This window comes from Lissotriton vulgaris, chromosome 10, assembly GCF_964263255.1.
Source record: "Lissotriton vulgaris chromosome 10, aLisVul1.2, whole genome shotgun sequence".
NCBI classification, from domain to species: Eukaryota; Metazoa; Chordata; class Amphibia; order Caudata; family Salamandridae; genus Lissotriton; species Lissotriton vulgaris.
This window is the reverse complement of record NC_141698.1, coordinates 180261617-180285855: the sequence shown is the minus strand read 5'-3', so window position 1 is coordinate 180285855 and position 24239 is coordinate 180261617. Positions and strand designations below refer to the sequence as shown.

Here is a 24239-nt window from a genome sequence, read left to right as displayed (position 1 = left end):
TAAAAACTCTCACTTAATAAATACATAAAGCATGACATGGTAGCACATTGTCATTTCCGATGAGCAGATTTTACACTGAAATGGCCACAAACTTTCCCACTAACATGTGGTTTTAATGACAAAGTTATATAGTGTACAATGTTTGGAAACCAAGTTTCTGCAAATATGTGTCATTCATTTAAATCTTTGTTTACATCACGTTTCTTAACCCCTTCGCTGCGGCGGCAATTCCGCCGCAGCGCTAGGGGGTGCGGGGGTCCGAGCGGCGTTCGCATGCTCGTGACGGAGCGGCTCCATCACGAGCCGCGGTTGAGCTGTGCTCGTGACGGAGCGGTTCCGTCATGGCCCCGCCCGCTCAATAGAACGCACCGCGCAGGCGCGAAATCAGCGCCGCGCAGGCGCGGCGGCAGGGCCATGACGGAACCGCTCCGCCATGAGCACAGCTCAGCCGATGCTCATGACGGAGCGGCTCCGTCATGGGAGGGGTTAATTACAAAAGAAAATGTGCTTTTGTAATTCCTGACATTTTGAAATAGTTGTACTATTTACTTACAGGTTATTTAAATGCTTTGTGTTAGAAAAAAACTGACATCTTTAGACCGCTCACTTGACAAAACCCAATAACTGTAGTAAGAGAAAGAAAAATAAATGTTATTTTCCTAACAGCAATTAGAAAAAGAGACAAACTGATATTTAGCCTCTTTCCTTGAATAGACAGCAAACGTGTCAAGATAAAAACACAATGTAAGGCCATCTGTATTGCTCATTTGTGGAGTCCCCCAAGGATCCTTCCTTAGCCCAACACTTTTCAACATGTACATGGCACCCCTTGCCCACGTCATTAGAGCCCATGACATCAACATCTTCTCCCACGCTGATTACACATAGTTCATCCTCTCACTCATCAACAAAACACCACCACAAGGACTAACTTCACCGCCTGAATGACAACGTGGTCAACTGGATGAGGGAGAACTGCCTACAAGACAAAACGGAGATCCTGATCTTTATAAATAAAAGCTCCCCATGGGACATCTGGTAGCCAGCCAAACAGGGACCAACGCCCACCCTCACAGACAACGCCAGAAACCACAAGTATCATCCTAGATGACAAACTCACAATGAATAAACATGTAAACACAGTCACCTCGTCCTGCTACCTCATTCTCAGAATGCTACAGAAGATCTTCAAACAGCTCCCAACATATGCAAGACACACTGTCCCCAGGCCCTTATAACCAGCAAACTAGACAATGGAAACGCGCTCGACATCGGCATCTCCTACAAGCATATTCTAAGACTACAGACCATCCAAAACACCACCACGGATGAATCCTAGAGGTCCCCAGAAGCGCCCACATTACTCCCTACCTTGCAGAACTACACTGGCTACCCATACAGAAACGATTCTCCATTAAATTTGCTCATTCATGCCTACAAAGCCCTCCACAATTCTGAACCTTAATGACTGACTTCAACTCTACCATCACACCAGAGAGTTTTGCTCAGCCTAACTCACCCTTGCATGTGTACCTTGCATCTGCAGAACCAAGTCAGGAGGGTGCTCTTTCTCCTACCAAGACCTGAATTAAACTTCCTCATCACAGCAGGACCGCCCCTTCACTACTCAAATTCTGCAAGATACTGAAAGCCAGGCTGCTCCAATAGGAGCTCTGCCTGACCTACGTTCCTGTACTAGTGCTTTGATACCCTCACGAGTGATAAGTAGCGCAATACAAATTGACCTAAAATAATCAGTTTTCAGTTTTTTCAGTTTTTTAACGTCTTTATTTCGAAATTTCTTCATAAAAGACAAAGTATGTACATGCATCAGGATAACATAATCATAGACATAAATATATATATGATCAGAATAACGTAAGTGTAATCAGAGTGACATAGTCCTAAATATATATAACTTAAAAGAAAAGGTATGTACAAATTTGGTTAAAAAAGATTTGCTAAAATCCACAATTAAATATGCGAATAAAGACGACCTGAGGAATAATATTTTCCTTACATTTGATTATAAATACAACAGCAGCAACAACAATACTGGTCAGGAGATGATAAAATTAACATGCCTTTTCAGTTTCAGGTTGAAGTTGAGGATATAGTATTACGAACCGACTTGATCCTTATTAACCAAGCCCATCCAAGAAACTTTGCTAGACCAATAGATAGCCAATCGGAGGTGTTGGTTTTTAGGATAAATAAAGCTTCCTTGCTCACCCTGGTCTTTAATCTAGTACAGATGGGCTTTAACCACTTATGGCGTGGTTCATGGTAGGCAGTACATACGAACAAAAAATGACCTATTGTTTCTATGTGTCCAATACAGCAAGGACAGCAGGATGACTCTGATTTCAACCAACCACTAGTGAATTCCCTTAGAGGTAGTGTACCTAGACGAAACTGATGGTAGAGTTTCCTGTCTAAGGTTTTAGGAATTACATCCCAATAGGTCTCAGTATGTGGAACTGCTTTGTAGAGCAGAAACTGACCAGTCAGATTCGGTTTCGCTGAAAGAGCAACGTGTTCTTCTTTCACCATGGACCAAAAGAGTAGTTTGAAATCTTTCTTTGAGGGAAAGATATGGGAGCCCGGATCTGACCATAACTGGGGAAGACCCATTCCAGTAAGAATGTTTCTGATTAGCTTAAGCCATGGTATTTCAGCTGCCCCTGGTTGCTTTCTAACGTCCTGTAGTTCTTGAGCAAACATAGCAAGATCCGGGGTAGACCAAATGCGCCTCCATAACGCCACCATCCTAAACTGAGCTTGGAATTTTATAGAATAAAAGCCCATGTCCATAAGGAGTGGTAATACAGGTGTTGAAGGGGGAAGATTAACTAAGTTACGGAGAAATTTGTTCTGGATCCTCTCAAGGACAGCAAGGTCCACACAACCCCATATATCAGCCCCATATAATATTGCAGATCTAATTTTTGCACTATAGATTTTAAGTGCAGGCAAAACTCTTTTAGTCAAAGAACACCGCTGCTCCTTCACCAAACAGCCGGACAAACGAGCAAATTTCAGATTTAGCGCCGCAACTTGCTCTTTCCAGCGTAACCTGTAGTCCATTACTACACCAAGGTAAGTCATTACTTTAACCTGCTCTAAAGTAGACCCATTCATCGTAACATGACCCCTCAACGGTTTGTTCTTTGTAAACACCATGAACTTGGTCTTGTTAATGTTGATTTCTAGATCATTCTCGTTACAGAAGTCCACAAATTTATTTATAGCTGCCTGCAGTCCCTTCTGTGTTTTGGCCAGTATAAGTGTGTCGTCTGCGAAAATTAAAAGGGGGAATTTAGTCCCCCCCAGTGATGGGGCATCAGTGGGGATAGCTGACAGGAACTTAACCACCTGATTGATAAAGAGTATAAAGAGAGTGGGGGCCAGGACACAGCCCTGTCTCACTCCACGAGTTACTGGGAAGGATTCAGTAACCTGGCCCTGACGACCCCATCTCACTCTAGCAAAGTTCCCCTCGTGCAATCTGATGGTAAGTTCAAGTAGCGCAGGTGGAACACCCATCCGTCTCAGAGCAGCCCACATCTTACCTCTGGGGACCAGATCAAACGCTGATTTGAGATCTACAAATGCAGCGAATATCTTGCCACCCCCCAAGAGCACAGTTTTCCAATAAATCATCACAAATCTTAATATTTGGTCCACAGTGCTAATGTTTGCCCTAAAGCCTGCCTGCATTGGAGACAGAATATCAGCTCCTAACATCCATGATTCAATTTTCCCTAATAACATTCTGGCCACTACTTTTTGTAAGGCGTCAATAAGACTGATGGGGCGATAATTTCCCGCATCAGTTTTATCCCCTTTTTTGTACACGGGCAAGATCTCTGCCCCTTTCCACAACTTTGGAATGCTAGCTCCTCTTGCTATTGCATTAGCCAGGGTAGTTATATACAGGACCCAGTGCATTTGATCGTACTTAAAAAGGTCTGCTGGGACACAGTCCATGCCGGGGGCTTTACCATTCTGAACTAGTTTTAGAGCAGCAACGACTTCCATTTCAGTGAAGACAATGTGATCGGGCAAAAGCTCTGCAGTCAGCACACTGGCATCTTCCCTAGCTAGGGAGATCCGTTCCGTGTTACTAAACTGCGTCGCGTAGTGCTTGACCCATTGTTCGGCTGGCACGTGATTGACTGGATTTTTCTGGTCCCCAGATCCTCCCCATCTCACAACCTCCCAAAATTTTTGTTGATTGGAAGAGGAGCTTGCTTGGTATAGGTCCGACCAACGCTGATCGTCCCAATTTATTTTGGCATCTTTGAGAGCTCTCTTATAATTAACCCTAGCTAATCTTATGTCAGTGACCGACTTGGATTTAATAGCGTCTAACAAGGAAGTATGGGCAGTGCGACAGGCTTTATTATACCATTTGTTCCTTGGAGCAGGGCCATTATTTCTCCCCTTTACAGGTTTATTAAAAAAGGTTTTAATTTTATTAAAAAGGGAGTCATGAATCATCCCTATTTGTTCTAAAGAAGTGCCGACATTAAGTATGGGAACCATCAAATCAGTGGCAGCTAAGACCTCTATTGCAATCTCGTCTATGGTGGCAGGATTATCTAAAAACCTAGCCCATCGAACCCTTCTACAGTCATTAGTAAGAATGGCCTCGGCTGTGGTAATGGATGTTGGTGAGACCCCATTCAATCCCTCATTCAATGATAATTTTATTGCCAAGGGATTATGGTCACTTTCTGGTCGTGTAACTACTTCCATGTCCTCTAGGATTTTCCAATACTCTATGCTGATTAGAAAATAGTCAATACGACTAGAGTGCATAGAGTTATCAAAAGTGACCTTGCCCATCTGGTCAGATTTGGTTCTGCCGTTGGCAGCTCGCAAGTCCCATTCAAGGCAAAGGCCTAACCACTGCATAGCGGCCTCTGTAACTTTTTTAATTGGGGGAATAGATAGATATGGAATATTCCAAATTAAATCAATTTCCCCGTACCCATCTTTGTCAAGGGTAGGGAAAGGTTCGAAGGAACAATTAAAATCACCTGCCACCATGACACACTTTTCTCTGCAAATTTCATACAGTAAGGAATCCAGGTCACTGGCCGCTTTCATGGGTTTCCCACCAGGTTGACCTCTTGCATATATATTTATCAAAAAAAGATCCGGGTTGTTTTTACCAGAAAGATTTAAGGCCAAAATATCATTACTGGAGGTGGGAACAGTAGTAATTGTAATTGCCAAAGATTGTCTAATCCAGATGACAAGACCACCAGAAGGACGTCCTTTGGGACCTTTGCAAGCTGGTTTATAATAGTTAAGGTAACCAGCCCGATGTATGGCTTCAGTGGTCCAACTTTCCTGCAGAATAATTATATCATAGGTATCCACAAAGGAGCCCCAGTCATCCCCAGTCATTTTCCCCTTTAGTCCCGCTATATTCCATGACAAGACTTCAAGGGAGTGAGTGGGATCTGCTAACAGATTTATAGAGGATTTCACTGTTCTTCCACAGGGAGAAAGTCGTGTAGATAAATTTAGGGGTGTTTCCCTTCCTACCACCACTTCAGCGTTTCTACTGGTCCCTAAAGTTATCTCTGCCCTGGGAGACAAAGAATAGATAGTAGGGTGATTCCCTACATCCTCCGTCAGCCCCCGAGCAGGTGGTTCTTTATTGAGTCAATCCACGCCCTCCAGGCCGGACAGTGGAGCGAACCGATTTGTAAGACGTGGATGAAACAGTGGGAAAATAGAAGTGTCAAAAGGGAATCTCTCTCTTTGCCTGTCTCTACTAGGATACTGAAACGGAGTTTGGGGTCTAGTTGAATATAAAGCAGGGTAGAAATAATTCAACAATAGGGTTTGCACATCCCCCACTCTTCCGAATCTTGGTTCTCTACTAATGAGTTCTGCCACCCATGGCTCTCTAAAACTTATTACCACACAATCCCCCTCAAGATCTTTCTTGTTAAAACCGACCCAGTCCACTCTTCTTACATTAAGAATTTCCGGCTTTACATTAGGTGGAAGAGGGCGGTTTTTATTAAGCCAAAAAATAACCTTGTTATATAGGTCCATGTGCGTTTCTCTCTTGCCATCATCAAGAGGGGCCACACCAGTTAAGATGATGGTATACGGCTGTGACTCTGGTGGAAGGTTCACGCATTGTCTCCTTGGAATAGGTTTAGATTTTGGGCCAAAGCTTTGATTTTGATTGCTAGGGGGAATAGGGTTTTTCTTGACCTGGGGTGGTTTAGCAACCTTAGACTTGGGAACAACCTCAGTAGAAGTTATTTTCTTGGGATTAGATACAGTAGCTTTCTGCTGGACTTTGGGCGCAGATGGTCCCTCTTTTGTACTAATACCCCCTGTTTTACTATTCACCAGGTTAGCCTTTGAAAGGGGCAGAACAGGGGGGATCATTCCTTTAGAAGTTGAACTAGCGAGGATTCTGTTGGAGGTAGCTATGTTATCTTTCACCAGCAACTCTAAGGAGTCCATTTTAGTGTTTAAGAGTCTTGTTCTCTCAAATAGAGGTAAAAGTAGGGATTTGAGTAACAACTCTATCTTAGCCAGAAATACTCCCTCCACTATGCTAATTACGGTATTATGATCTTCTGATTGGATAACCTCAGTTGCATTAACCGACTGTATTGGAGAATCAGGAACAATTCCTATGTCCTCACTGTATGCCTCTAAAACGGGAGAATCTATCCTTTTACGTTTCCCGGGATTCTGCAAGGGTGAACATTGTACACCAGAAAGGGAATTCGTTCGCTCCTTAGTAATGTTGAGATTTGGAGAATCCGAGAGACCTGATTTCTCTACGGACTGGTCTAAAGAGATAGTCCCACCATTTAACAAATTATCATGTGCAATGTTAAGTCGACTATCTTGACCAGACTCTACTAACTCTACAGTTTGGGTCTCAGAAACAGTTACAGATCCCAGATCTGCATTAACAACGTCGCTATCTAAATCTAACACAGAGAGTGGAACAGGGGAGACAGCCTCGTTGATTCTCCCAAGAGAGGATCGCTTGCCTGTAATTATGTCCAGCGAGAGCCGTTTTTCTGCTAATGCGATCTCTTTCTCCAATATAGCTGTGGAACGTTTAAAGAACTGATCAATAGTCCCTGAAAAGGTACCATTAGAGGTGGAAACCTGAACTTGTCTTTCTTTACCCGATCTTAAAGTCATTATTAAATCTAAACGAGAGGCAGTTAACACCAGTCCCAGAAATATACAGTCAATAATGTGGAAATATCCCAAATAAAATCTGGTTAATGCAAAATCACAACCCGGATTAAAACTAGGCACTTTGGATAATTTAAATAGCAAAACAAAAAAGCAAAATATCAATTACATTAAATAGTGCTATACAGACCAATAGTTAAAATGAAGGGGAGAATAATGTTAGAGATGTGGCCCAGCCCGGCCTCTACCGGCCCCGGACGGCCACAGACGGTCCCGCCCTTGTCCCGGGCTTGTCCCGCGCGCTCTCCCGCGCTGCGGGAGTACGAATGGCAATTATAGGACACGTGAACAACAGGACGATGGAAAGGTGGGAGGGGTCGGGGAGAGCGGCCCAGGTGTTGCTCCTCAGGGCTGGCGGGCGCTCCTGGGATTTGTAGTCCCTCCGTGAGCGCTCGCCGCTCGCAGCCCCAGCAAAGATTTCCCTCCGCTGGCCCTCCAAACCTATAAACTGCTGCAGATGTCTTCAGCACGATGCGGGACCCGCGAAGCGGGTTCCGCGAGCAGTAGGCTTACAGGCAGGCAGACAGGTCAGTCCCAAACAGAAGTGCTCCTCGGTCAGCAAAGCGTCCCACTCACAGGTCCAGGGAGTGCTGTTTAAATGCTCGATGGAAAGGTGGGAGGGGTCGGGGAGAGCGGCCCAGGTGTTGCTCCTCAGGGCTGGCGGGCGCTCCTGGGATTTGTAGTCCCTCCGTGAGCGCTCGCCGCTCGCAGCCCCAGCAAAGATTTCCCTCCGCTGGCCCTCCAAACCTATAAACTGCTGCAGATGTCTTCAGCACGATGCGGGACCCGCGAAGCGGGTTCCGCGAGCAGTAGGCTTACAGGCAGGCAGGCAGGTCAGTCCCAAACAGAAGTGCTCCTCGGTCAGCAAATATAACATTACTAAACCAGCAGTACACAAACACTGGGTTCCACGCACACACTAAGTACAGCATTAATACACTTACAGACGATATTGCAAGCACAAACAACTGGGACAGGCCCTAGATCTAGAAGTAGGACTATATTTTGTCACTCATGGCTATAGAGGGACTTTAGTGACAGTATTCACTGACAGGAAGACTACACAGACAATGATCAGATGCTCTGCATTTTGTTCCACATCACAACATTTAGTCTAGCTTATTGAAATGAGAAAGGCTATTGCAAGTTGTTTTAAATCAGAGGAGTACATCACTGTCTGGTTTGCTCTGAATCCTGGAACATGCAGTCTTTCATTATATTGATTAAAAATAAAGACATTAGTGCCAGAAAGTAAGTGATTAAACCTAGGCTGGACAGGCAAACAGATATTTCTGAGGTGCGTCAGTTGGGAGATAAACAGAAATCAGAAATGTGAGTTATTTTAATTACCTACAAGCATATCACAAAAGAAAAGAAATCCGGAGGTCCTTTTTTCGGTTCATTATAAGTAATTAATTGTATGAAGCATGCTTAAAGCGAAAACTCAAAAAAATAAATTGGTTTAAGATTAAATAACATCTCTACCTCCCCTATCACCCGTGATGTGATGGTGCACAGAGAAGGCTCTGGAGACTAGGTTTTGGCTGGGAAAACATGTAAGCTCCTTCACTCCTCTTAAAGACTGCTGTGTTACATAATAAGGCGACTCTATGCAGCCGTTCGTTTGACGTCAGTATACATTGTGATTGTTTAAGATAGGTTCGGTGAAAATTTGAACATGCACATTAGTTAAAATAGACAAACTCGCATTTCCACCAAGACTCTCTTGCTGAATCACAAGGATGAGAAGTTAGCTATACTGCGGCACTGGGTCGAATCATGATGCAACACAGCAGTATTAAAGAGTAGTTAGGCACTCTGTGACCTGTTTTTAATCTATTAAAATGTGCCGATGAAGTCCTCCGAAAGCAAGGGCTGTCACTTGAAATCCGGGATGTCTGGTTATCCTATTTCCACGTAGACACTCGAATCTGCTGCTCCAGGTTCAATGCTACAGTGCATGGTTTTTAAGCACAAACTCAATAGAAATACAAGACGTGCTGCACCCAGAAAATGCTATACGCAATCAACCCATGAAGCAGAGCAGCTGGTAACCCTTCAGTACTGCATACACACCACTAAGCATAGCCACCGAGATACTAATTACTACACATGTTGTAAGCGCTGCTGGTCCAGACCATCAGTAGTTTACCTAATCTCCTTACCAACCAGACTTGGACGACCCCTCCCTCACACCCTCCTTCTCCGGCTTAAGCCGCCCTCACACAACTCACCGATGCACTGCCCCACCGGGGTACTAAACGGGTTCCCCAGTAGAAACTCCATCTTGATGACAACAAACACCAGCGGAGACTCACCCACTCTGCTCTGACATGGGCAGTGCCAGATTCCGCCTGCCCGAGTCGCCGATTGGTTCCACTCGGAGTTCCGACAATTTCATTGGATGTTTAGCACATCAATAAACGCATCTTCAAATAGCTAACGTACATGATTCGTCAAACAACTTGCCAGTCAGTTCATCAAAGCCTAAAGGAAAATCTAGAGCTAGGCAAAAGTGATGCTTTCAGTTCAAAGACGTCACAGTCTTGACTGCCAACAATCATAGACATTAAAAACGGACAAACATACCCTTCACAGAACCCCGCGACCATTTTCACACTGTGATTCATTAATAAAGTAAAAACTGCATACAAACGCATATCATTTTGATAGCATTCATGTCCTTTTCTTTTTGATAATGTAAAAATATCTATCCTATAGACATTTAAAAAGTATAAATTGCTAACAATTTATATACTGCGTATGTTCTCAAACACCGTGCCTCTCCCAATAAAAGAGATTAAAAGGAATTAATAATCAAATGTGTTGAAAATATTCATGTTTTCACGAAGGAAATACATTGTTTCAATTTATTTCGGTTTCCCCTAAGAAAAACAACACCACGGAAAGATGGCCGACGGAAAAATTTAGTACTGCCCTACAATTAATATCTTTACTTATATGCATAGAATTCTCTAAAACTATTGTAGAGTAAGTCAAGTGGATCCAACAATCTGCGCAAGTGGACAGAAAAAGCTATCCTCAATTTCAACTTTCCCGTAGCTCTTAATTTTTGATACCGGTAACAATTTGTAGAGTGTGTGCTGAAATGGTCCAACTCATGCCGTCACGTGACCAGTTGCCTTGGTGACTAGGAGACTCTTACGGGTTGCGAGACAGTGTAAACGCCGAGAAAGCGTCAGACTCCGAAACTGGAACAGGTACTAAACACTTTTTTCATTTTTTTTTTAATGAAAAGATTAATCTATAAAAGGAAAAAAAAGAGCAGGAGTCTAACCTAATGCAATAGGAGAAACGATATAATACTCTGATTTTATGGCAATTGTGGTTAAATACATTCGTGCACAAATTAAGTAAATGGTCAGTAAAATACATACAAATGGCAACATTTAAACAAGATGAACATTTGATCCAGAAAGCGTCATAGAGTAGCGTCACATTGAGATGTGTTTGGCAGAAATGTATTTATAGTTTTTTGATGTAACGCATTTTCTAGCTTTGTACAGTATACACTCGATATAACTGTGTCCAAAAGGAGGGTGCCACCTTTGGGGAATTCGTTGTTGTCAACCTTATCCATATAATCCCCGCTTGTGTGTTCCTAGCTATATTTTAATTGTGCTGTCTGATACTGAAGGTATTTGTCGTTGCAAAGACGACCCAATAATGAGCATGATTCACACAAACAGTTAAGGTAACCATGTCTGTCTGTTCCCCTGGCGGGAAACTCAACCTTTTATTAGCTACTATGACGTCATGAGCTGACTAATAACTTAACTATGAAAGTTAATTGTACGGGAAATTAAAAACATACAAATACAAGAATAAAAATAACAACAATTACAAATAAGCAATACAAGCATTTACAATGCAATAGGTCTCGCAATAGGTAAGTTTGAGCTATTGGTCTTGTAAAAGACAATCTTTTTATTATGTGTTGTTTTTTAAATTTGTTAAAGTAATAATTTTGTCATTTACAATGTTAATAGTTTTAACATTTTCAAGTGTGACACCTATAACCTGTGTTCCTCTGAGTGATGTTGTGGTGGTGCTGTATCCTTGTGAGGAAAACCAGACTGGGATGTTGGAAGTACAACAAGCTGTTGGTATTGCTGTTGGGAGGGGGGGATTCAAAATTTGCAAACATTTGTGACAAGAATTTTCAATTCTATTAAGGACTAGGAGGCGAGGATTATGCTAGTCTCATTTCTTTATTGAAATGCTCAGCAGCCAAGTAAAATACCACATTACCCAGAAACACTTGGGTGATAACCATAGAGTCTTGTCGTATAAATAAGCATGCAGACAATCCCACTTCCTCTTTCTTTGGTGAGGAGAATCCAGGAAACAGTAACCAATGCAATAGCAAAGTTCCGTCCATGGAAGGCGACGAAAGGGAGACATCCCAAACAGCCGAAGGCAGAAACCAGGAAACATCTTCAGAGAAGAGAACAGGCACTCCTACGTGGAACCGGAGATACATCACTTGGGATCAGAGCCTGAAAAGAGACACAAAGCCGTAATACACGTCCAGTAAAAACAGGAACATGTCGAAATAAGGGTGGGAAAAGAAGACAAAGCAATAGAGACGGTTGTAACAGAATAATGCATAAACAATTGTCAGTATTCACAATGTATAATCCATGGGTGGGATAATCCTCGCCTCCTAGTCCTTAATAGAATTGAAAATTCTTGTCACAAATGTTTGCAAATTTTGAATTCTATTGCAGGACAGGAGGCTCCGATTATGCTTGTTTAAAGCTCATCCAACACCACAGAAGCAACCGTAGGTACAGGTTTAAAGTAAAAAGTCTTAAACACAGAATCTGACGACCAATCAGCAGCTTTCATAATGTCCCCCAAGGTGACTCCCAATGAAAAGGCCTTAGAGGCCATGGCCCCACGAGCCGAATGAGCACTAAAAACAGAAACATCAATTCCTGCCTCTCCCATAAGCCACCGCACCCAGCGAGCCAATGTAGCAGGAGTAACGGGCGGAAAGGCTTCAGCAATGCAATCAACAACTGACCTTGCATATCAGAACGAAGAAGCGAAGTACTCACCTCATAAGCCTTAAGGCATTGGACCACACAAAGGTTGGGACGAGCCGGAAAAGAAGGGTAAGAGATAATCTCAGTATTAGTTTTGGTGCGCCTGGAAAGGCGAAATGTAACCCCTTCAGGAGTAAAACTCCGTCCAGCAAGATCCAATGCGTGAACATCTGAAATCCGTTTGCAAGAAAGCAAACACAGTAACATGGTAAGCTTGGCCGAAAGTTGTTTGCGTGATAGCAAGGAATTGACCGGCCAGGCCTCCAAAAAACGCAAAACAACCGAAACGTCCCATAAAGCCACATATTTGGGACGCGGAGGAACAGCCATACGAACACCTTTAAGGATTTTTGGCACCAGAGGATGCTCCCCCACAGGTTTTCCATCAATAGGAAGATGGCCCGCTGAAATCGTAGAGCGGAAATTGTTGATAGTACGATACGCCAAACCAGAAGCTGAATATAGGGAAGCCAAAAAATTGACAATTAAAGAGGCATCTGCTGATGTCGGATCAACTTGCCGTTGAGCACACCAATCACTCCAACGTTTCCAGGAACCTCTGTAACGTTTGTGGGTAGCTGGGGCCCAGGCGTTGCTGAGGAGTCTGGTAGCATCCGTCGAAAGGCCTGACACAGCCCAACGCTCCCCGAAATCCGCCACGCCAGGAGAAGGAGAGAGCCTGACTGAACTAGGGGATGCGGATTCTGAAGCGGATCTAACAGGAGATTCAGCTTCTGAGGCAGAAGAAATGGCAATGCGCAAGTCATTTCCAGGAGAACAGGGAACCACGGTTGAGCCCGCCACAGAGGAGTGATCAGAATCAGCTCCGCCTGGAAACGTGTCACATAGGCCAGAACCCTGGGGATCATCATAAACGGGGGAAACGCATAACACAGGGAGGTCGGCCACGGTTGAAGGAAGGCATCCGTTGCCAGAGCCTCCGGGTCCGGTCTCCAGCTGAAGAACCGGGGAAGTTGGGCGTTGAGCCGGGACGCAAAGAGATCGATCTGACAAGGGCCCCAAATCCATAGAAGTTGTCAAAACACCAGCGGATGGAGTCTCCAGTCGCTGAAATCCCTCAGGTACCTGGAGTTCCAATCCGCCACAACATTGCGACAACCCGGAAGGTATTCCGCAATAACTGTGATCTTGTTGTGTAGACAGTAATGCCAAAACTCCTTGGCGATCTCCGCCAACAATCTCGAACGAGTCCCCCCGAGCTTGTTGATATAATGGACTGCCGATACATTGTCCATCCGGAGAAGTATACAGCAGCGGGACTGAAGCGGAGACAGACATTTGATCGCGAACGATCCCGCCAGCAACTCCAAACAATTGATGTGGAGAGAAAGTTCCTGGGTGGACCATCGTCCCCCCGTCGTGACCAAGCCGCAGCGGGCTACCCAGCCCCACTGACTGGCATCCGACTCGATCACAATCTCCGGAGAAGAACCGAAGAGGGCTCTGCCGTTCCATGCCTGCATGTGATTCAACCACCATGTCATTTCCGACCTCGCCTCCTCCGACAGAGGAATGTGGTCGGAATAGCGAAGGCCCCTCTGAAGATGCTGAATCTTCAAGCGCTGCAACGCTCGGTAATGCAGCGGAGCCGGAAATATCGCTTGCAGAGAAGATGCTAAAAGACCGACAACTCGTGCTAATGATCTCAACGACACCGTCGGACTCGAGACAACAGACCTCAATTCCCGCTTGATGTATCGAATTTTCTGACGAGGTAGCAGAAGTTGACAAGAGAGGGAATTGATTTGGAACCCCAAGAAATCTATCACCTGAGTAGGTTGAAGTACAGATTTGGGAACATTCACTAAAAATCCTAGAGACTGGAGAAGGTCTATGGTCCACGTCAGATGAGTCATAAGCTTGACTGGACAATCCGCCAGCAGGAGGATGTCGTCCAAATAGATGATCAAGCGAACTCCGCGACTGCAGAGGGACTCCACGACCGGACGCAACAGTTTCGTGAAGCACCACGGTGCTGACGAAAGGCCGAAAGGTAGAACCTGATATTGATACCATATCCCCAGTAACTGGAACTGAAGAAAGCGGCAATGGAGCGGAAAAATCGGAACAGAGAGGTATGCATCCTTGAGGTCCAGACGGACCATCCAATCTCGTTCCCTCAGGAGATCCCTCAAAAGATGGATGCCCTCCATCTTGAAGTGGCGGTAAACTATTCCCGCATTGAATTCCTTCAGATTGAGGACCAACCTCGATCCCCCTCCCTTCTTCTCCACAAGGAAGATTGAGCTGGCAAAGCCCTGAGGATGGCGCACTGTAGGCACAATCGCCCCTTTCTTCTCCAGAGACTTGAGTTCCTCTGTGATGAACTCTTGACTTTGCTTTGAGAAACGGAGAGGAAAGGGAGGACGGGACTGACGAACAGGCTGATAAAACTCTAGTTTGAAGCCCTGAACTGTCTCCAGCACCCATGCATCGCTGGAGAATGATCGCCAGTTCTCTAGGAAAAGGCGAATCCTGCCCCCCAGAACAACACTGCATGCAGGAAGAATTCTCACCTGAAGTGGCGGAATCGTGATAGCCGCCGGAGGAGCCACCAGCACGTCCTTTTTTAAACTGGCCACGGCCTTTTCTGGAGGGATAGAAGTTCGAACGTTGGGTATATCCCGAATCCTGCTGACCTCCTCACTGGGACTGGTACCCCCTCTGGGAGGGCTGTTGTTGACCACGGCCGGAGGAACGCCCCCTACTTCTTCCGGCCCTGTTGAAAACCGGACGAAAAGTCCGGCGCAGAGGCGCCTGTGCCTTATCCAGGCCGCTGAAGGTATTCACGAAGTTGGTCAGTTCCTTCAAAAATGGATGCCCGAAAAGCAGACCCTGAGCCGCAGGGCCCGACTCAGAAGTCGCCAATTCTGCCAGCTTAGGGTCCAATTTCAGTAGGATGGAACGGCGCCGCTCGGCAGAGAGCGCACAGTTGGCATTACCCAACTGGCAAATGGCGCGTTGAGCCCAATTAATTAGCTCATCTGGATCAACCATCCGATTGGTACTTTTAGCCAGAAAACCAAGGTCCAACATCTTGGTGAGGGGCCCCAAGAGATCCAAAACCTTGTCTTGGCAAGCCCGCCAAGACCTATCAAGACCCTTTTTGGGATCTTTCGCAAATTTGGCAGGTACGTCATCATGGTGGGATCCACCTCAGGGGTCTCCGCCAGATGGTCAGCCAAATCCGGTCGCGGGCATTCAGAACGGAGGCGGGCACGTACCTCCTTTTCAAAGGGCTGACGTATGTGCTGCTGGACGTACTCCGTCACAGCCGGGGAAGGAAGCCAAGCCGTGGACTGAGGATGGACAATGTCCGCCGGCTCAAAGGTAAGCACAGGGGGATGTGCTGAGGCATCGACAAAATGTTCTTTACACTTCTTCTTTTTGGGAGGGGGAGGAGCAAGGTCCGAGGACGAAGAGGACTGCAAGCCTTCACTCTCTTCTTCCTCCACAATAGTGGAAGACTTGGCAGAGGACAAGGATTGTGCCAACTTTTTGAAGTCTGATGCATGCGGATTGGCAGGGGAAGTGGAAGAAGCCTTCTTGGCTGCAGGGACCCAACCCTGCTGATGGGCATACTTAGTCAAGTGTCGCTTGAGCGGTGTGATAGCACGGACAAGTGCCTTATTCATGGAGTGTTGAACTCCCCGGTCTAAAGCCTCTACAAGATGTTGCTCCATGGTGTCCGGAGCCTCTTCTTCAAACTCCTCTTCCTCCTCATAATAGTAATCACTCATGGTCACGAGGTTCGTGAAAATTATGCCCACAAAGGAGGAAGGTAAATTTAAGTAAGCCAAAGGCCAATTCAAGGGGAGTGAAAAAACCCTCACCGTAAGCCAAACTGTAGAAAAAGCTACAGACGAAAGACAATTAAAGAGTGGAGGGATGGCTCACTGTCACAAAAAGAAAGTCACTCTAGGCAAAGCATATGCAAATTATTCCAGCCGGAGACTTTTGATAGACTCCGGCGTCCAAAGGGTCAACTGCGAAGGCTGTGGGCGAGAACGTCGTGAGAGACGCCTGTCAGACAAGCTCCGGTGAGAAGTAAACACGGAGTGCCGGAAATGCCAATGCGCGCATGCGCGAAAAACCGGCTGCCTTCCAGTGAAGAGGATAGCTCGCGCGAACAGCGCGAGGCCACCAGGACCCTTATAACCACTCCACAACAACAAACAAGAGCACAGGCACAAAGCGCCCGGTCCCAGGAAGGAGAACTCTTGCTTCCAGCCGCGCAACGCCGAAACTCAAAACGGAGCAACAAAATACAACGCGGCAAAGAGCGCAAACAAAGCGCATACAAGGCATACACAATGCAGCATAAAAAGCACAAGAAAGCTCAAATACAATTAGAAATCCGAGACATGGGCTGGCAGGTGTGAACATTTTGTAGCAGGGTGCGAAATTGAGGTACAGTAGGGCTTGTTCAGACTTGAATGGCATACTTATATGGCCTGTGTTCAAAATTTGAACAGCATTGGTAAATACATTTTAATTGGGTGGCATAATTTGTATTTATGATGTGATTTGTATCACATATTTTGATGTATTGACGGAAACAGCAAAAGACAAGTTGTCTGCCACACTTGGTATTTATGTTGTGACTTGTATAATATATTTTGATGGAATGATGGAAACAGCAAAATTCAATTTTTGTGACACACTTTGTATTTATGATGTGATTTATTTTTTGTATGCAATGACGTAAACATTGAAATACAAGTGTTGCAACACAGTTTGTAATTAAGATGAGAGTTATTTCACATATTTGGATGTAATAACAGAAACAGCAAAATACAAGTTGTGCGCCACACTTTGTATTTATGATGTGTTTCAAATATTTTGATGCAAATACGGAAACAGCAAAGTACAAGTTGTGCACCACACATTTTGTATTTATGATGTATATCACATATTGGGATGCAATGATGGAAACAGCAAAATACAAGTTGGGTGGCATAATTTGGTTATGCTGAGTGGTGCTGTGTTGGTGCTGAGTGGCGTTTTTGGTGTTGGTGAGTGATGTTGTGGTGGTGGTGAGTGGTGTTGTGGTGGTGATGAGTGTTGATGTGCTGTGCTGAGTGAAATTGTGGTGGTGTTGAGTGATGCTGGGGTAGCGCATAGTGATGATGTGTTGATGTTGCGTGGTGCTGTGGTAATTATGAGTGTTTTGTTGGGGTTGTGGTGAGTGGTGTTTTGGTGGTGCTGAGTGATGCTGGGCTGGCGTTTGGTGGTGATGTGGTGGTGCTGAGTTGTGCTGTGGTGGTGCTGTGTGATGCTGTGTTGATGCTGATTGGTGCTGTTGTGGTGCATATTGATGTTGGTGTGGCGCTGAGTGGTGTTGTTGTGGCGCAGAGTGATGCTGGTGTTGGGCAGAGTGATGAAGGTGTTGCGCTGAGTCATGCAGTCGTTGTGCAGACTGAATATTGGAGTTGTGTTGACAGATGCAGAGTATGGGGTGAGTGATGCAGTGGCTGCGCTGAGTGATGCAGGTATTGTACTTAGTGATGCAGTTGTTGTGCAGAGTGATACAGTAGTTGCATTAGTGTTGAGTGATGTATTGTTTGTGCTGAGTGTTGTCGGTGTTGCGCAGAGTGGTGCAGAGTAGTGCTGAGTGATGCTGTGAGTTGCGCTGAGTGATGTAGTTTGTTTGCTGACTTATGCATTGTTTGTGTAGAGTGTTGCAAGTGTTGCATGGAGTGATGCAAGTGTGGTGCGTAGTTTTGCTGCATTGCGCTGACTGTTGCGATGAGTGTTGCAGGTGTTGTGATGAATGATGCTGTTTTTGCGCTTAGTGATGCATGTGTTGTGCTTAGTGATGCTGTGGTGTTGTAGAGTTGTGTTGTGGCGGAGCCTTCATGATGTCTAGTGATGCTGTAGTGGTGTTGAGTGGTATTGTGGTGGTGTTGAGTTGTGTTGTGGTGTTTGTTATTGATGCTGGGTCTTTTCTCTATCTGATGCTGCCTTCAGGGCGCTGGTGTGATGTGTAGTGCAGTGTACAAGTCATCTCTTTTCCCTCCAACCCCTTCATCTGGGTTGGGTGAGCGCCAAGATACTCCTTGGAGTGATAGGAGCGCTATAAAAGTGCCCTTTACATTACATTACATTACATGCTTTTCTGGTGCCGTATGAGTGTATTGTAGTGTTGCTATGTGTAGCACTTCGGGTTCGCCCCTACTAACTGGGGTCGGTGTATGCGATGCTACGTTATCCTCGAATAGACTTACTGACACAGGAACTTTAGGTAACGCAGGCTTTATTAACTTAAGTGTCCTTTTCCTGTGTATCGTTTTTCTATAGTAGGGCAGGGGGCTTTCGGACTCCTCAGACTGTCTGTGCTGGCGCTTCTCAATAGGGGTCCGGCGTTCGTCCCGGTGTCTTCTGGGACTGGTGGTCCGGGCCTCTTCCTCCACGATGTCGTGTAGTCTCGTCGATACGAAGGGAAGAAAAGATAGCACCGTTTTAGTTTGCTGTGCTGCCAAAAAGGCACAGGGAAGGGAGTGAGGGAACACACGTGCACGAACAGTCAGCTAGGGTCCACAGAGCCGGGGTAGTGAAGGACGGGTAGTGCACAAGATGCGTATAAGGTGCCTTTACGGGGGTTTAGCCGACTTAAATCCCGCCCAACCCGAAAGCCTTGATCGTACCTCTGGTAGCCGCACTTCCCTTGAAGTGTGGCTGGACGAAGCGCCTTCCGGTTGGCCTCCTGGCTGGTTGGGCTCGTCTCCTCTGGATCTTCCGATTTCACCGCTCCTCTCTCCGTCCCCTTCTCCGGCCGTCGCCTCCTTCCTCCGATGGTCTCTCTCCTCCTCTGGTCTCCACTCCGCCTCCGTCCTCCGATGTTCTCTCTCCTCCTCTGGTCTCCACTCCGCCTCCGTCCTCCGATGTTCTCTCTCCTCCTCCGGTCTCCACTCCGCCTCCTGACTCCGCTCCGCTCCGCTTTCGTCTCCTCTCCTCTGCTCCCGCCTCTCCTCCGACTTCGTCTCCGATCTCCACTCTGCTCCACACTCTTCCTCTTCTCCGCCTCGCCTTCCGTCGCTCTCACCTCCGTCGCCTCCGGGTGTAACACACACCTGTGTGCTTTCTGGGGCTGCCTTTACCTGGGATACGGGGGCGTGCCAGTTGACGTAGTCCTGTTCCAGCTCCGCCCAATTAAAGTAACAGGGCTCACCACTCTCTTCTGGCTCCTTGTCGCCGAGGATATCCGTGTTTCTCCAGGCCCCTGTGTGCTGGTTAGAAAGAGGTGAAACAGGTAAGCCTGGCGGATCCGGGTCCTCCCCGTTACACCCCTCCCCCCTTTGATTCTCCCGATCGGGGAGAGGAAAACGTGAGAGATAGTCAGCGCTAGCGTTGTCCTTCCCTTTTCTGTGAAGCACTTGGAAGGCAAATGGTTGCAGGGAAAGGAACCACCGCATCACCCTAGGGTTGTTAAAGGCGTTGCGGCTCATCCATTGCAGTGGTGCATGATCGTTATACAGCTTAAATGGGTGTCCCTCCAGGTAATACCGTAGTTTGTCTATCGCCCATTTGATGGCCAGGCATTCCTTTTCGATCGTGGGATACCTCATCTCCCTGGGAAATAGTTTGCGGCTGATAAACAATATCGGGTGTTCTATCCCCTTTTCAGATACCTGTGACAATACAGCCCCTATCCCGAAATCAGAGGCGTCCGTGTGAAGGATGAAGGGCTTGGAGAAATCGCGGGAGGAGAGCACCGGGCTAGTGGTAATCACTTCTTTTAGGGGTTTGAAGGCCCTCCACATCTCGGGGGTGGGTTTCTGGAAATCGGTTTTCGGTGTCTGTTTATTAAGGGTGTCAGTGAGTGGGGCTGCTATGTCCGGAAGGAGGGTATGAATCTGCGATAATACCCCACCAACCCCAGGAAGGCCCGCATGTCACTGATGCTAGTGGGAAACGGGGTGTCTGCAGTGGCTCGGACCTTTTCTATTTGAGGTTCAATTACCCCATGGCCCAATACGTACCCCAGGTACTTCACTTTTTGAAAGCTGATTCTTGATTTCTTTGAATTGATGTGTAAACCCGCGTTTGTTAACTGTTGGAGAATGGATTCCAGGTGTCGTAGGTGGGTCTCCCAGTTGGGGCTGAATATGATAATATAGTCCAAGTAGGCTGAACTATATTTCTGGTGTTCACGAAGTACTTCGTTCATCAGTCTTTGGAACGTCGCGAGGGCTCCGTGCAATCCGAAGGGGAGTACTGTGAATTCGTATAGTCCGTCAGGGGTGGCAAATGTGGTTTTCCTACGGTCTTCTTCTAGCAGAGGCACCTGCCAGTATCCCTTCGTGAGGTCAAGGGTGCTGATGTACTGGGCTTCTCCTAGCTTCTCGATCAATTCGTCGATTCTTGGGATGGGATACGCATCGAACGATGAGACCGCTTTCAGGGCCCTGAAGTCCATACAGAACCTACTGCTCCCGTCTGGTTTAGGTACCATCACGATTGGTGAGGACCATTCACTTCTGGATGGGCGTATCACTCCTAGGTTGAGCATTTCTCTCACCTCTCGGCTTATGACTTCTCTTTTTGCGGCAGGTATTCTGTATGGTCGTTGTTTCACGATGGTACCTTTAGGTGTCTCTATTCGATGTTCTGCCAATTTCGTTGAGCCGGGCATGTCAGAAAAGATGGATGAGTAGCGACTAAGGACTCTCTGTAGACCTTCCTGTTGTCCCTGGTACAATTCCTCGTTGATGACGAGATGGTCTACGGTGGTCTCCCTTTTGTTTTCTTTGGGGGTGGTGGAATAGGCCGAAAGGGGAGGGGTTCCTAGCCACTTCTTTAGTAAATTAATGTGGAATATCTGGGTTTTCCTTCCTGTGATTCGTAGCCGGTAAGTGGTTTTTCCGATGGTTTCTATGACCTGGTAGGGGCCTTGCCATTCTGTGTGAAACCTCTTGGTGGTTGATGGTAACAACACTAAGGCCCAGTCGTTCACATCAAGTCTTCTCCACTTCTTCCCCTTATCGTAGTGGGTTCTTTGTTTCGTTTGGCTCCTTTCCAGCTGTGAGTAGGCCAGTTCCCGTATCTTCCCCAACTGGTTCTTGAGATTCCGGCTGTATTCTAACAACGTTTTCGTGTCTCGGGATGGTTCTGCCTCCCAGTATTCTTTTGTCATCTCCAGGAGACTCCGAGGCTGTCTTCCGTACAGCATTTCAAAGGAAGAGCAGCCAAGACTGCTCTGGGTTTGACCCCTAATGACATATAGGGCCAGGGGTAGTAACATGTCCCAGTCTGTTCTGTTGGCTGTGAGCATTTTCTTTAGAATGCTCTTTAGTGTCCCGTTGTAGCGTTCCACGAGACCATCGGTCTGTGGGTGATAGATTGAAGTCCGGATTTGGTGGAGATCCAAGAGGAGGCACACTTCCTTCATCACGCGGGACATAAAGGGAGTCCCTTGGTCGGTAAGGACTTCCTTGGGGAAGCCTACCCGGGAGAAGAGTTCCATAAATTTTTCAGCACTGTTCTTGGATGTGGGGGATTTCAAGGGGAAGGCTTCGGGGAACCTGGTGGCATAATCCACAATAACTAAGGCATATTGGTTTCCCCTCCACGTCTTTGGGAGAGGACCGATGAGGTCCATTGCCACCCTCTCAAACGGGGTCCTAATGATTGGCAACGGTTGCAAAGGTATAGCTGGGGGTTTATGTAAGTTTTTTTGTTGACATACGTCACAGGTCTGGCAGTGTTTCTTGATGTCCCGATACACTCCCGGCCAATAGAAATTCAGCAGAATATTCTGGGTAGTTTTTTCGCTGCCTGTGTGTCCTGCGAGGAGGTGGGTGTGGGCGTAGAACATTACTTGGTCCCTGAAGCATACTGGAACGAGGAGTTGCTTGGGTTTGTCTTGCTTCCCTTGTCTGTAAAGGAGCTCATCTTGTATCAGGAAACGTGGGTACCTGGGGCTTGGGTTGTCCTGGTCGGCATGGGCTTGTTCCCATGCGTTGAATAATGTGGAGTCATTGGCTTGGGCGAACTTGAAACTACGGTCGCCTTCCCAGGGATCAGGGGCTGTGAGCACCTTTGTGGGGCCGGTACTCCCTTTGTTAAGTGTTTCGGAGAAGAGGTCTAGGAAGTGGGGATTGTCGGTCCCGATAATAAGCTCTTCGGGGAGGTTGTTCAGTATCCCCACCTTAACCACTATGTCCCGCCCCCCTTCCAACTCTAAAGGGACATATGCTAGCGGATAACTCTTTATATCGCCATGAACACACTTGATATAAACGAGGGCTTCTGGCATTACCTGGGGGATACTCACAAACCGTCCCTGTATCACCGACTGTTTGCACCCTGAGTCTAGCAGAGCCTTGACCTTCCTCCCGTTCACCTGGACACTCACGTTGTACGCCCCTCCAAGCTCCGCTGAGTACATAACGGCACGGGGTAGATACCCGACCTCCATCGGCTCCTCCTGGGTCCTCTTCTGTGGGCAAAATCTGACAATGTGGCCCCAGGTGCCACAGTCGAAGCATTGAGGGCCTCTGAATGTAGCTACATCGGGGTTCGGAAGTCTGGGACCAGGAAGACCGGGGGGGGGGTCTTGGTTTGCGTTCGATCCGTATGGCCGCTCTGCTGCCTCTCTCGGGCTCCGTAGTGTACAGGTAGGGTTGAGCCCGCGCAAATGTAGAGGCCATTTCCATTGCTTGCACCGTGGTCAGGTTGGAGTGCTGCCTTAACCACCGCTGGGTCCCGAAGGGCAGCGCCTCGAGGTACTGTTCAAGGTAGATTTTGTCCATTATAGCCTCCTTGGTGCTCTGAGAGGGTGTTAGCCATTTGTCCGCCGCCGATTTCAACCGGAAGAACAAAGTCTTCGGGTTCTCTCCGGGGGTCTCTCTCTCCTTGCGGAATCGGACGCGGTACGCTTCTGCGTCAAGACCTAAGTGATCTAGGATGATGGTTTTTATTTGTCCATACGGGGTCTGCCCATTGCCGTTGGCCACCTGGTAGGCAGCCTGGGCTTCCCCAGTTAACAGTGGGGCGAGAAAGAATGGCCATTTCTCTAAGGGCCATCCACAGGCCAGAGCAACCCTCTCGAAATTGACGAGGAAGGCGTCTGGATCTTCACCCGCCGTATATTTCTGTAACAATATACCGGAAGGGGTGGATATCTGTTGCCTCACTTCACGTACTGGGTTGCCTGCCGGATCAATTGTTATCGGTTGTAACCCCTCCAACCGTTTCACCACTGTATCTCTGAAGGTATCTCGGTCTGCTTGGGCTGTGGCTATCTGTTGTTCCACAGCCCAGCCCAACTGCTCCTGTCCCTTGACCAGTCTTTGTAGTAGTTCCTCCATCTTTGTTTCCCAGATGGTTACCGAGCTGACCGCATTCTCCACCACTTGTAGCACTTCGGGTTCGCCCCTACTAACTGGGGTCGGTGTATGCGATGCTATGTTCTCCTCGAATAGACTTACTGACACAGGGACTTTAGGTAACGCAGGCTTTATTAACTTAAAAGTCCTTTTCCTGTGTATCGTTTTTCTATAGTAGGGCAGGGGGCTTTCGGACTCCTCAGACTGTCTGTGCTGGCTCTTCTCAATAGCGGCCGGCGTTCGTCCTGGTGTCTTCTGGGACTGGTGGTCCGGGCCTCTTCCTCCACGATGTCGTGTAGTCTCGTCGATACGAAGGGAAGAAAAGATAGCACCTTTTTAGTTTGCTGTGCTGCCAAAAAGGCACAGGGAAGGGAGTGAGGGAACACACGTGCACGAACAGTCAGCTAGGGTCCACAGTGCCGGGGTAGTGAAGGACGGGTAGTGCACAGGATGCGTATAAGGTGCCTTTACGGGGGTTTAGCCCACTTAAATCCCGCCCAACCCGAAAGCCTTGATCGTACCTCTGGTAGCCACACTTCCCTTGAAGTGTGGCTGGGCG

At 47.0% G+C, this 24239-nt stretch overlaps 2 protein-coding genes across 6 annotated transcripts in view; one reads left to right on the top strand and one right to left on the bottom strand.

The window, feature by feature from the left end:
- TOM1L2 (target of myb1 like 2 membrane trafficking protein) overlaps window positions 1-9593 on the bottom strand; it is a 562608-nt gene extending 553015 nt beyond the window's left edge. For 2 of the 4 annotated variants that reach the window (XM_086940831.1, XM_086940833.1), the window contains exon 1: window positions 9492-9585. In XM_086940831.1, the coding sequence (XP_086796957.1) occupies window positions 9492-9543 (52 nt within the window). In that variant the 5' untranslated portion in view covers window positions 9544-9585. Of the gene's footprint in view, window positions 1-9491 lie in introns of all 4 variants that reach the window. The other 2 variants (XM_086940832.1, XM_086940834.1) reach the window with 2 other exon arrangements.
- An 831-nt stretch (window positions 9594-10424) lies between these two features.
- The window catches only part of DRC3 (dynein regulatory complex subunit 3), a 185479-nt gene continuing 171664 nt past the window's right edge, over window positions 10425-24239 (top strand). For both annotated transcript variants that reach the window (XM_086942404.1, XM_086942403.1), the window contains exon 1: window positions 10425-10478. The gene's annotated coding sequence lies outside the window, so the exon portion shown is untranslated. The remainder of the gene's footprint in view (window positions 10479-24239) is intronic.